Source organism: Aotus nancymaae, unplaced genomic scaffold (genome assembly GCF_030222135.1).
Source record: "Aotus nancymaae isolate 86718 unplaced genomic scaffold, 86718_ANA_hifiasm-v0.15.2.pri h1tg000017l, whole genome shotgun sequence".
In the NCBI taxonomy this organism is placed as follows: Eukaryota; Metazoa; Chordata; class Mammalia; order Primates; family Aotidae; genus Aotus; species Aotus nancymaae.
Genome location: NW_026988429.1, coordinates 13025281 through 13039583, shown reverse-complemented (window position 1 = coordinate 13039583; position 14303 = coordinate 13025281). Strand labels below are relative to the sequence as shown.

The 14303-nt window shown below is 41.1% G+C and overlaps 1 protein-coding gene and 1 pseudogene across 2 annotated transcripts in view; one reads left to right on the top strand and one right to left on the bottom strand.

Moving 5' to 3' along the window:
* RMND5A (required for meiotic nuclear division 5 homolog A) overlaps positions 1-14303 on the bottom strand; it is a 60422-nt gene that overhangs the window by 29980 nt on the left and 16139 nt on the right. For both annotated transcript variants that reach the window (XM_012472913.3, XM_012472914.3), the window contains exon 2: positions 9676-9818. In XM_012472913.3, coding sequence (XP_012328336.2) covers positions 9676-9818 — 143 coding nt within the window. The remainder of the gene's footprint in view (positions 1-9675; positions 9819-14303) is intronic.
* On the top strand, positions 5339-5791 carry LOC105731241 (large ribosomal subunit protein uL22-like; annotated as a pseudogene).

Sequence of the window (14303 nt, the reverse complement as noted above, 5' to 3'; positions counted from 1 at the left end):
TACAGAATAAGAAGACCTGGATTCTGGCTCCCCTCAGACTAACAGACGATAGCTACTTCACATACAACCCACACAAGATTAGTATTCAGAAGAGTTTGAAACAAATACACACGTCTCAATAAGAAAGACGACAGAAAAAATGGACAGAACATGAAATGCACAAATGGGAACCTAATGTTAAACATGAAAAGATGCCCTACCTTCATGATGGTCAAAGATAGGCAAAATTAGTACTATATACTATTTCATACCCATCTGATTTATTTTTAAACATTTAAAGTCTGATAATACCAGGTGTAGGTGAGAAATGAGAAAAAAGGAAGTGTTATTCATGTTTGGTAGAGCTGTAAATCGGTATAAACCCTTCAGGGAAAAGTTTTGCAATATCTAGTAAAGCTGATCATGAGGTACCTGTCCTATGATGAAATAATCCATATTTAGGCATATACCAGACAGCAGTGCTTTACAAGCCAAGGGTTGGGAAATAAACTTGGTAGTGTGTCATCATCAGCATTTTGTAGATTTTTTTGATGCAGACATTCCATATTCTCCTCATGGTATTCATACCTCATCTTTGGTTATCAATTTTAAAAGAAAGGTAGATTCACACTGTTATATTATTACTTTATTTTTAAAAAGTGGGGGAGTAATGTGCCAAACCACTCTGCCTGGCCTTTCTGTCACATTTGTATCCCTATCCCTTCACTATTATCTGCCTTTCTGTGGCTATTTTATTAATTCTCCCAAGGATGGTATGTATCTCTTACTATTCTATAGAAAGGGGAAAAATTTATACGTAGAGTGAATACTCTCAGGGCAGTAGAGATTAATTCTCTCAAGGAACTTCAGTTGAGAAAACTCCTCCAAGTCTTAAAATCTGGGTTTTATTCTCAGTTCTGTGACCTCAGGAACGTACTACCTGCCTTAGATGTACTTATACATCTAAGTTTTCGCATGTGTATCTAGAAACAATAACCTCCACCTTACAGGGTGTTTGGTGAAGATTAAGGTAAATAATGTACATGAAAACCTCTATAAGTATCCATCCATCAGTAAACCTTCAATACACAGTAGCTGAATCTAAGAGCCAGGCCAAACCTGGCCAAACCTGAATCTGAGAGCCAGGTTGCCACCAAATCTTTTCTGTATTTGAAAGAATCCTTCTTAGAAAATATAAATAAAAACAAATACACAAAAGCATACAGAAATATTAATATTCATTAATGTAAAAGCACGTAAATGCAATTGCAGACTGGATTAGCTAGCACAGTTTAATGGATATTAAGTCCTTTTGTCCCTCTCTACCCAACCTGACTTGGGATGCTAGACCAAGCAAAGCTAGACCTTACTAGACTCAGGCAAAAATGGTCTGTCACCACCTTCCAGGTCCAGTGGGATTCTCTGACCCTGAAACCTAAAACAAGACCTGACTGCAAAAGTCTAGGTTTTCCTCTGTGGCCTGGACTAGAAGTCAACACATGATCATCAGCACCAACTAAATAATGTAGCTTCACTCTCTTTAGAACAGGAGTAATAAAAACACATGTCCAAAACTTACAGAATAATGTAATGTGACAGACAGCTGAGAGAGAAGAACTCAACTCACCTTCTATTTTGAGAATGATCTTCAGACTGAAAAGGACTGAACCAATATTGTTTCACAGGAGCTGAAGTCCAATATTAAGGAAGAGTCACAGAAAACATCCATCTAGCTGTCTGTATGAGTCAGGACTCTTGGTTTGCACAAACAGAAAATCTTTTTGCCCAAGCAAGTTGGATTTAAAGAAAGCAACAGGAAAGTAGTTGGACCTCAAAAATGCTCCCTACCTTTCTCTTGGCACCTGGGCTTTGTTTCCCACAACACATCAGATTCTCTCAAGGGCAATTAATCATTCCTAGGCTCACATGTTCCCAAGTCCCTCTTGCTTTAAAAAGCTCTAATGAGAAAGATCCTAGGGAAGGATTTTGAAACACCCACCATGCAGCAAACGACTGAGGCCACAGTGGACAGGGTATTGAGAATATTGCAGGTCCTATTCAACCAACATAATTTTAAAAGCAACATCTTTTATCCTGACCACAAAGATACATTTTATTAAATGCCATGCAAAAGTTTAGACATTTTTTCTATACTGCATTTTCTTGGATTACTCTCTAGCAATTCAGGGGATGGCAGGGGAAAGGGCACAGGGAGAAATAATCTGATATGCTTTATTTTATTTTTAGAAAATGAATTTTGGCTTTTTATCACCCCCTCCCTTTTTTCTTTTGCCAACTCTTCCTTTCTGCAATTTTAAAAATTCTACCCAAAACATCTATCAAATAATGTATTTTCTAGCTTTTTTTAAAATTTCCTTTTTCTTTCCTTAACACTAAGATTCTTCTACTACGTAAGGACTTATTTATTACATAATAATAAACTTTCAAAGCTAGTATATATCTAACTTCAACCAGTCTATCTAAACCAGGCTTGTCCTACCTGCGGCCCACATGCGGCCATGGACGGCTTTGAATGCAACCCAACACAAATTCATAAATGTACTTAACACATTATGAGACTTTTTTTGCAATTATTATAATTTTTTAGTTCATCAGCTGTTGTTAGTGTTAATGTATTTTAATGTTTGGCCCAAGACAATTCTTCCAGTGTGGCCCAGAGAAGCCAAAAGATTGGACACCTCTGATTTAAATTATAATTTAAGGCTAAGCACAAAAATCTTACCTCCTGCTGTTATCTTTTCCTTCTCGTATACCGCACACATACCTACATAAAAGGCAGTTCTGGACTGCTCACCCAGAACTATCTTAAAATATGCTATATGTCATTTTTTTGTACTATTACTCTATTCACTCCTTAATATAGTCAGCATTTTGCCTCACCAATGTAGACAATCCACCTAGTGGCAAAAGATCTGTTTAAACAATGATGTTTAAAAATTTTTTAAATGGGGCCAGGCGCGATGGCTCACGCCTGTAATCCCACCACTTTCGGAGGCTGAAGCAGGTGGTCCGCCTGAAGTCAGGAGTTCAAGACCAGCCTGGCCAACATGATGAAACCCTGTCTCTACTAAAAATATAAAAATTAGCCAGGCGTGGTGGCATACACCTGCAATCCCAGCTACTTGGGAGGCTGAGGCAGGAGAATCACTTGAACCCGGGAGGCAGAGGCTGCAGTGAGCCGAGATCACACTACTCTGCACTCCAGCCTGGGCAGCAGAGTGAGACTCCATCTAAAAAAAAAAAAAAAAAAAATTTTTTTTTTAGACTATTATTGTCCTCCCTCCTTCAACATTACCAGCTCTGCAATGGTCTGATTTCCTAATATAGCACAGTGTTTAAGAACAGATTCTTGAGTGAAAACTTTTTCCAAAGCTTGATCTACCACTTCCAAATTATATACCTGGGGTATGTTATTTCATATTGTTGAGTCTCAGTTTCTTCATATATAAAATGAGAATTTCCCTGCATCATGGGATATAAATGTATGTAAAGCACTTAGCTCACTATCTGGAACATGGTCAACATTCAATAAATGATAGCTATTATCATCCTATCTATGACTACTGCTTAGTCTGTTTTCATCCTATTTAATGAGGTCAAGTAAATCCTCAACTGCTTTCATCATCTGATCAAATCCACACCTCTCAGGCCTTCCATCATTTGCCTTACCCTATTCCCAACAGGTGCAGTCACACTATCAAGTCAATCCTTAAGCGTCTTAAACATTGAGTCAGGCATACTATCAGTTGCTGGTCTGCCCTTTCACAGCCTCATGGAAAAATCACACCTCACTGTTCTGCTGCTCTAAATCTCACCCATTCTTTCAAGTCAAATTCAAGATATCAACTATCTTTACTTTATAATAATCAGTGTCCATTCCATGCAAACTTCTTTCATGTTGCCTCAAAATTTTTTCAGCAATCTTATAAAGGACATGTACTATGCGGTCAGCTTTTAGTAATACCATGTCAAATTTCAGATACTAAAATCTTTACTAATATTAAAACATATCCACACATACCTAGAAGTATAAAAAGCAGTAATTATTTTTACTGACTTTTCTTAGGAAGTAAACTTTAAAAGTCAATTGACTAAAAATAAAACACTGAATAAGATACCCTAAACTGGGCTGAATTCTAGATTATCTAAAAATGGAAGATAAAATTAAGAACAGTTCAATACATTATTTTTACTAAAAAAAAAAAAAATTGTCACACAGCAAATATTATTTATTTAAAATAAATAATGGGCCAGGCATGGTGGCCCACACCTATAACCCCAACACTGGGAGGCCAAGGTGGGAGGACCACTTGAGGCCAGGAGTTCAAGACTAGCCTGAGCAACGTTGCCAGACCACACCTCTACGAAAAAATGAAAAAAACTAACTGGGCATGGTGGCAATCATGTGTAGGCCCAGCTACTTGGCTGAGTCTGGGGTGCTGAGGTGGGAGGACCACTGGAGCCCAGGGAGGTCAAGGTTGTAGTGAGATATGTTGGCGCCACTGCACTCTAGCCTAGGCAAAGAGAAAGACTGTTCATAATTAAAAGCCAAACAATATTTTGGCTAACACCACCAGAAACTTCTATTCTGTTTACATTTTTAGAGACACAGTAACTGAGAACTTTAAAACATAAGTATTAAAATATAAAAGAAAAAATATCACTGAGCATGTCTAAAATTTACTATGTTTCTCACTCAACACAAGCCTGCTCATAAAGGAGCCACTGGCTTCTTTGTCCTCATTTTGTAAGGGTGGGAGCATGTGTCCATAAAGTGGTACTCATAGGTTGATGAACAGCATTCCAGTTTATTACTCAGGGCTGTTGCCACAGTGGATTCTGCTTTATCCTGTTTGGTCACCACCAACTCAGGTCCTCCCAGCCTTTACAACAGGCTGCCCAGAGCTTACACAACTACCAGGTTCAAATCAAAAAGTACTCCTGGAATCCTCCTGCCATCGCCACCATCCTGGCCTTGGGGGCAGCAGCCTCCGGGCCCCCATGAGGAGAACTCCCAGGGCTACTAAATCCTCGCTGGTGGTGATGGTTTCTTATGTGGGGGGATGTGGCTGAGCACCGACTTTGGAAGTCGGGGCCGGTCGGCCTCTGCGGTTCGCAGAGGAACGTGATGGGTGGGAGTGAGGACGATCAGGCCCCTCCACTGGTAGGGGTGGGAGGGCGCAGGTTGCCAGTGGTCCATGCCGACTCCGGAGGTCCAGTGTCTAGCAGTAATCTGTGAAAATGTTCACTATTCACTTGATCCGGAGAACCCCACAAAGTCATGCAAATCAAGAGGTTCCAATCTTTGTGTTCACTTAAGACCACACGTGAAACTGCCCAGGCCATCAAGGGTATGCATATACAAAAAGCCACGAAGTATCTGAAAGATGTCACTTTATAGAAACAGTGCATACCATTCCGATGTTACAATGGTGGAGTTGGCAGGTGTGCCCAGGCCAAGCAGTGGGGCTGGACACAAGGTCGGCGGCCCAAAAAGAGTGCTGAATCTTTGCTGCACAAGCTTAAAAATGCAGAGAGTAATGCTGAACTTAAGGGTTTAGATGTAGATTCTCTGGTCATTGAGCATATCCAAGTGAACAAAGGACCTAAGATGCGCTGCCGGACCTACAGAGCTCATGGTTGAATTAACCCATACATGAGTTCTCCCTGCCACATTGAGATAATGCTTACCAAAAAGGAACAGATTGTTCCTAAACCAGAAGAGGAGGTTGCCCAGAAGAAGATATCCCAGAAGAAACTGAAGGAACAAAAACTTATGGCACAGGAGTAAATTCAGCATTAAAATAAATGCAACTAAAAGGGAAAAAAAAAAAGAACTCCTGGAAGACTTAAGTCAACAGAGTCTCATGTGAAACAGCCTACACAGAATTCCTCATGTATGTGAGAAGACTATTCATAATGTCTAGGTACTTCTAATGGAGAAACAGCTTCCTCTTCAGCTAAGGCCAAGTAGATGTCAAAAATACAGGGAGAAAATACTGAAAGATGTTATGGAACTGAGCTAAAAGATCCAGGCTTCCTCTGTGGCGGTAGACTACAGTACCACAAACGTTATTCAGTATCAACTAAATAATATAGTTTATTTTTTTATTTTTGAGATGGAGTCTTGCTCTGTCACCCAGGCTGGAGTGCAGTGGTACAATCTCGGCTCACTGCAACCTCTGCCTCCTGGGTTCTCCTGCCTCAGCCTCCCAAGTAACCGGGATTACAGGCACCTGCCACTATGATGGCTAATTTTTTTTTGTTTTTAGCAGAGATAGGGTTTCACCATGTTGGCCAAGTTGGTTTCAAACTCCTGACCTCAGGTTATCTGCCCACCTTGGCCTCCCAAAGTGCTGAGATTAGAGGTGTGAGCCACCAGGCCCAGCCAACTAAATAATATAGTTTTACATGATGGATGAGAAGAATCCAGAATCCAGGTCACCCAGAACCGAAACTACTTTCACAGGAACATGAAACAATTTTTTGGGCTGGGCACTACTCAGGAGGTTGAGGCAGGAGAATCACTTGAATTGAGGAGGTAGAGTTTGCAGTGAGCTGAAATCATGCCACTGCACTCCAACTTGGGTGAGAGAGAGAGAGAGAGAGACACCATCTCAAAAAAACAAAAAACAACAATAATTTTTTGAAACAAACTATAAAAGAATTACTTGAAAAAGTCCTTATAACTTCCAAGGGCATGAAAAAAAATGTCCTCAAGAGAGGAACAAGTAAATTAAAATATGTAATTAGGAATCTTCACCTCAAACACATCCCCCTCCAAAATAAGCCAGAATGTAGATTATTCATTATAAATGTGTTCCCTTGATAGCCATTCCCAATAAGATACTTCCATTTTTGGCACCAAGTACATCCAGATAATGTTTTGCCTTAAAGATTGGTCAAAATATCTGACAACCCTTATGAGTATCTATAAAGATCTGCTAGATCTGGAGTAAGACATGCTCAGCAAGGTACCAGGAGCAAGCAGGGCAAGACCAAAAGAAGGTTCCGACAATCGTGACAGAGCAACAGACATAAACTAGGAAATAAGGACATATATGGTCACGCTACCAGCTGCAGAAAGCATAACTGGTGAATTACTTGCCCAAATGCTCCAGATCCTGGTCAGTAGCCCACACACTATAGTTATAGTTGCTGAGCCCATCCTCACTTATTTCAAGAATCTGGGATCTCTTCCCAGACACCTTCTCTGATTGGCTGCCTTGGAAGTTTTAGCTCTTCTCACTGTCATAGCACCTTTGGTTCTATTGTTCAAATGCTGACCCTGTGTTATAACTACAGGCAGCCTGGTGGTCAAACAGATGTCCCCAGGAACTTCCTGGAGTTCTCTCTGAGCTTTGAGCCCTAAGAATCTTCAGGATGCCTTGGTTACTGTCAAAGAGATGTCCCCAGGAACTTCCTGGGGTTCTCTCTGAGCTTTGAGCCATTAGAATCATCAGGACGCCTTGGTCACTGTCAACATCAAAATCTGAATCTTCTTAGATACCACCAGTAGTTACTGTACCCTAAAGGAACCAAGGGTTCTTCACCCGCAGTGATTTAAGACCATCTCTAAAGTGTCCCATCGCATTCTAGAAGGATACAGCTGCTGGAAGAAAATAAATAAAGTGTCCCACCACCACTCCCATATTTCTTAAGCTCATACACACCAACAACCACTCCAGGTACCAACTGAAGACATCAAATATCATAGCACCAAATAGGGTTGATGCCAAACCCACTTCTAAAACTGTGTTCTCTCTCTTGGAGTTACCAAACAGGCTACACAACCTTAAAGCCATTTCAGAGAATACTCACTGCCTTCCCAGACTTTGTCGGTAACTGCCATCACCGATAATAACAATGTGGCTGGAACTCTGCTGTTGCCAAAACTACCCTCTGACTCTTTGGCCAAGTCAAAGCCCTCACACCACTATGAGAGTGGTGAGAAGTCTCTGAAAGGCCACTAACACTTCTGTAAGCCACAACTACCTAAAAAAGTCCTCAGAGCCCCTGCCACTTACAGTCTTGTCATACCACACCTACCAGTGAACAGTGCTGCCTTATAAGCACATAGCTCTGACTTAAGCACCATCAAGCCTAGCCTTTCCACAGGATAATTTCTAACAGTTGGGTCTACCCATGAATTACATGAACCACTCTCCGGATTCATTTACCTCTGTTACAACTTCTATTACCTCTGTTACAACTATCACTCTTATGAGTTCTCCTATGAGTAACTCATAGGACTGTTTAAGATGCCTTTGCTACAGAGGGGACTCCTTAGAAGTTCTTCCTACCCTCCCAGAATTTTACGACGTGTGAAGAGAAATGCCCCGACCAGTCACAATCTCTCCAATGTTCGAAGTAGTCAGAGGCATCATACACACAGTAACTTTGTGCTACTTCTCTCAGGCCCCAATGGGACTATGAACTCCATTAGTAAAATCAGCCAGTACTAAAAACGATAACTGCTTGTAAGTCAACCAAGTCAAAGATTGCTTACTCAAGAAATGCCACAAGAAAAAAAACATCAGACAAAAATGGTCAGTCTCACTGCCTAGCAACCAACCCATTCACTCATTCACACAGAGGGCAAAATTAAGTAGCTGGGATAGCCATAGAAAGAAAAGAGTTAGGATGATTTAGGGGAGATTGATACAAGATTGTTACTCTAACCATCCCATAACAGAGGTAGAGTCAGGGAATTATTCGGGAATTAGGAAAAGTTACTACTGGTAAACAAACTCCCACATGCTGGGTTAAAATTTCTTTGGAATGGCAGAGTGAGGTGGCTCACGCCTGTAATTCCAGCACTTTGGGAGCCCAAGGCAGGCAGATCACAAGGTCAGGAGTTTGAGACCAGCCTGGCCAACACAGAGAAACCCCGTCTCTACTGAAAACACAAAAAAGCCGGGCGCGATGGCTCACGCCTGTAATCTCAACGCTTTGGGAGGCCGAGGCGGGTGGATCACGAGGTCAAGAGATCGAGACCATTCTGGTCAACATGGTGAAACCCCGACTCTACTAAAAATACAAAAAAAATTAGCTGGGCATGGTGGTGCATGCCTGTAATCCCAGCTACTCAGGAGGCGGAGGCAGGAGAATTGCCTGAACCCAGGAGGCGGAGGTTGCAGTGAGCAGAGATCGCACCACTGCACTCCAGCCTGGGTAACAAGAGCGAAACTCAGTCTCAAAAAAAAAAAAAAAAGAAAACACAAAAAAATTAGCCAGGTGTGGTGACGGGTGCCTGTAATCCCAGCTACTTGGGAGGCTAAGCCAAGGAGAATCACTTGAACCTGGGAGGCAGAGGCTGCAGTAAGGCAAGATCGTGCCCCTGCACTCCAGCCCAGACGACAGTGTGAGACTCCATCTCAAAAAAAAATTTCTTTGGAACTTTATTCATCATGACCCTAAGAGCTCCAGTCATGTATGCAAATGGATAAACAACAAAGGTATAAAAGGAGGGGGTTTTTAATTTTGCTTTTATTTTTTAAATAATAGTAACAGGGAACTTTAATAAGAATAACATAGTAAAACTAGACCTGCATAAGTTATCAAAAGCAAACAAGATAGGAATAGCATAATTTGTGAAAGCTAGTGTTATCTAAGTACTGACAGAAGAAAGACAATGATGCATAAAAATACAAAATAATTCCTTCAATACCATACCTTATCAATGGCTTTTCCAACACGAGAAACACTGCTGTGGATGTCTTTGTGGTCTGAGGCCAATTTTTGAACAGTATCCTTTATTCTTTTACAGCACTGTGTCAAAACAAGTGAAAGTGTCCCTGATAATTCAGCATCTTGGCCTGTAAAAAAATTAAAAAAGTAAGATTCGTTACTTACTAAAACCCAAAGATCGCAAGTTTCAAATGGCCTTTTGGACCATGAAAGATGGAAGAAAAGTGAAGAAAAATTAGTATCTGCTTTGAAGCTGATGGTCACATTCATAGATGTTATTTTTCAAATGGATACTAAGAAAGATACAATTTTCTTATTTTTGGAAAAAGAAAATTTTACTGTAAAAGGAATCATTTTTCTCATTACAAAAATAAGTACAGATTGTGAATAATACAATTAAGGCAGTATTATTTTTAAGAAAATATGTCTAACTGAATAAACTCACTTATTAAACCCAGTTACACTGTTGAAATCATTCTCAAAACGTTCTGGTTGTTACTAAACTCCTCAAGAGAGATGATTTAGTGCAAATGCTTCATATCCCATAGAAAGAAGTAGAAGAAAACAAACTTTTCTGGATACCATGATGTGCAGAAAAGAGTTATGTCAGACACAGGTTAGAGACTGCTACCCTTAGAAAGTCCTGCTTACAAAGCCAGCTCTTGGCATATAGAAACTTAGGAGTTTGGAAGTGTTGCCACCATTCCCTAACTCAGCGTTACCCAACCTTTTTGGCACTAGGGACCAGTTTCGTAGAAGACATTTCTTCCATGGATAAAGGCTGGGTGGTGGGGGGATGGTTTTGGGATGAAACTGTTCCCACCTCAGATTAGGCTTAGTTAGATTCTCATAAGGAGCACACGATCTAGATCCCTCGAATGTGCAGTTCACAACAGGGTTCGGGCTCCTACGAGAATCTAACGCTGTCACTGATTTGACGGGGGTGGAGTTCAGGCGGTAATGCTCCTTCAGAGCCGCTCGCCTCCTGCTGTGCAGCCTGGTTCCTAACAGGCCACATACAGGTACTGGTCCACAGCTGGGGGTGTTGGGACCCCTGCCCTAACTGAGAAGAATGGCCCATTGTGCCTAAACTTTTGTACAGTGTGGTTTATGGTGAACACCTGCGTTCCTTCTGGGAATCTAGAATTTTGGTACATGCTAGGCAGTGAGTACCTGGCTTTCTCCTGGCATGGAGAAAGCTTCCAATAGTCCTCTCCCAGTGGAGTCACACAGAACATGCTTAATTCCTCTAGTAATGGGTTATGAGAAGTGTTAAGTGTTGCCTACCAGAGAAACTCATTAGAAGCTCAGTGCCCAGGGTTTTTATTGGGGGCTGGTCACTGGGGCACCTACTGCCTAACTTTGGACTTTGGATTTTTGCCCCACGAGTAACTGGTGATTTTGCTTTGTATTCTTTGCTGTAATAAACTTTAGTTAAGACAGCATGATTATATGCTGAATTGTGTGAGTCCTTTTAATGAATCACTGGAAACTAAGGGTGGTTATGAAGACCCCCTGACACACATGATCAACTGAAAGTTACTCCAGTTTACATCCTCTTTCCCTGAGCTACCTCCCTCCAAATTTTGTTCCTATAGCAGGAAAAAAAGGAGAAGGGAGAAAAAGAGACAGAGAGAACAAACCCAGTTAAGGTATTTGTCATTTATTTCTGTATCTACATACTCCCACCTGTAAGCAATAGGCCTGGTATCTGAAATCCTAACCAACATGATATAGCTGAAGTTCTTAAATTTTAATTTTACATCAGAATCACCTGGAAGCCTTTAAGTTAAAACAAAGTAGCTGGACCCCATCCCCAGAGTTTCTCATTTAGTAGGTCTGGGATGGCACCTGAGAATTTGAACAAGGAGCCCAAGAGTACAACATCCCTAGGATGCCCACTCATTTAACCAATATTTTATTGAGCACTCACTATGTGACAGGTACAGCAGTGAAACAAAATAACTAAAAATCCATGCCCAAGAACTCACCTGCTAGGAGGAGACATAACACAAAAAATAAGTATATAATTTATATACTACAACAAAAGATGATACATGCTACCTGGGGGAAAAAAAGCAGGGTAAAGGAGATGGGGAGTGTGTGTGGTTGGAGCAACCGCAACTTTAAAACAGTGCCAGCATGGTGGCCTTCACTGAGTAGATGACACTGGAGCCAAGACTTGAGAAAGTGAAGGAATTACCATGTGGCTGGCTACTTTGGGGAAAAGCATGCCAGGCTGAGGGGAGAAAAATCCTGTTGCAAGAATACACCTAGACTACTCATATAGCAAAGATGTCAGTGCGTCAAAAGTGGATTTCTGGTCAAGGAAAGTAGGAGAAGAGGTCCAAGACATAACAGCCCTGGTTTGGTAGGATCTCTTTGGCATTGTAAAGACTTATGCTTGCATTGGAACCAAATCATTTTCTGAGTGCTAAAAAAAAAAAAAAAAAAAAAAAAACTTATGCTTTTACTCTGACTGAAAGGGAGATCCACTGCAAGGTTTTGAGCAGATACAGCATGTAAGCTAATAAAATGTTTCTGTTTTTGTTTTGGAGACAGGGTCTCGCTCTATTGCCCACACTGGAGTGCAGTGGCACAATCTTGACTCACCACAACCTCTGCCTCTCAGGCTCAAGCAATCCTCCCACCTCAGCCTCCTAAGTAGCTTAGACGACAGGTGCCCACCACCACACCAGCTAAATTTTGTATTTTTTGGAGAGACAAGGTTTGCCATGTTGCCCAGGCTGGTCTCAAACTTCTGGGCTCAAATGATCCTCCTGCCTTGGCCTCCCAAAGTACTGGGATTACAGATGTGAGCCACCATGCCTGGCTAATAAAACATTTTAATATGGTCAGTCTAACTGGCAATAGGAGTACCAGAACCGAGCAGTTTGAAAATAAGAGGCTATGGCAGCAATCCAGATGAGAAATGACACTGGCTCAGCCCAGGATTTCATGACTGGACATGAGAGAAGAAAAGGACTCACAGATGTCTCCAAGGTTTCTAGCCTGGGTCAACTAGAAAGACGGAGTTGTCTTCAATTAAAATGAAAAACAATCTCATGAGGCCAAGGCAGGAGGATCACTTGAGCACAGGAATTTGAAACTAACCTTGGGCAGTGGAGTCAGACCCTGTCTCTACAAAACAAACAAAAATTAGCTGGGCATAGTAGCACATAACTGTGGTCCTAGCTACTTGGGAAGCTGACGTGGGAGGATCACTTGAGCCTAGGAAGTGCAGGCTGCAGGGAGCTACAACACTGCACTCCAGCCTGAGTGACAGAGCAAGACCTCAACTCCCCATCCCACCAAAATAAATAAATAAATAAATAAAGGTTGAGTGGGTATGAGGGGAGAGGAGAGAGAGAAAGTTCAGTTTGGGGCTTGTTAAGTTTGAGATGTTGAGTAGGCACTGCAGTGCGTAAGTGGAGGAGTTGGTGAGACCTACAAACCTGGAGTTCAAGAGCAACGTTAGGGCTGGAGATACAATTTGTGAGTCGCTGGCATACATGATATTTAATGCATGGGACTATATGAAATCAACAGGGCAGTCTGTACAGAAAGAGAAAAGTGATAAAGGAACTGAGTCTTGAGAACTCCAAGTTTATGAGGCTGCGAAGAAACAGAACTGGACAAGGAGACTAACAAAAACTACTGAAGCATTAACTGTGATGGAGGAGGAAACTCAAGAAAGTATAGTGTTGGGGAAACCAAGAAAAGCAAATGTATCAAAGGAAGAAGGAGTAATCATTGTGTTATGTGCTACTAGGTCAAATAAGATGTGGACTGAGAACTGGCCACTGAATTTACAATGTGGAAGTAATCAGTGACCATGACAAAAACAGTTTCTCTAAAGTTCCATGAAAATAAATCCTAAAAGGTTACAGGGAACTGTGAAGAGGGCCTATATTAAGTCTGGTTCAATGGCAATTACTGAGAGAAATGAAAAGAAAAAAACTGTCCTTATCTCTAAACACAGTTGCATGCAGTTTATATCAAGTGCTTCCAACTTCCAATAACACAATTAGGCTTCCAACTTTTAATAACATAATTTAGGCTAAGGCAAGACTTGGTCTTCAAGAAAATTTCAAAATCTGTTTAAAAGGTGTTCCATACACTCCTTGGACCAAAAAGAATCTAATTGCTTCAACAGTTCTGCTTTGGCCATTTCTGATCTTTCTGAACCTAAAGCATACCTAACCTCAATAGCTTCATCTTCTCTATAAACCCATCTGACCAGAGACTTACTCCCTCTTCTGAATTCCTGGTAACTTCTGATCTCTCTCCTACCTCCCCAGCACTTAATTATAAACCATTTTAACAATTTCATGTATATATACCATCATCAGTCTCTACTAAACATTAGCCCCCAAGGGAACACCAAGTCCTTATTGTAAATTGAATACTCCAGTTTTATATTAATAGTGCCTGCAAATGTGCAAGACATACAAGTATCTGAATTGATGGTAAATAAAATGAAGACAAAGAATAGTTTTGGTTTTAAAGCCATATTCAACAAATGGTACTGGGACAACAAGATATCCACATGCAAAAGGATCACAGAGTATATAAAAACTAACTCAAATGAGTTGAGTGCAGTGGCTCATGCC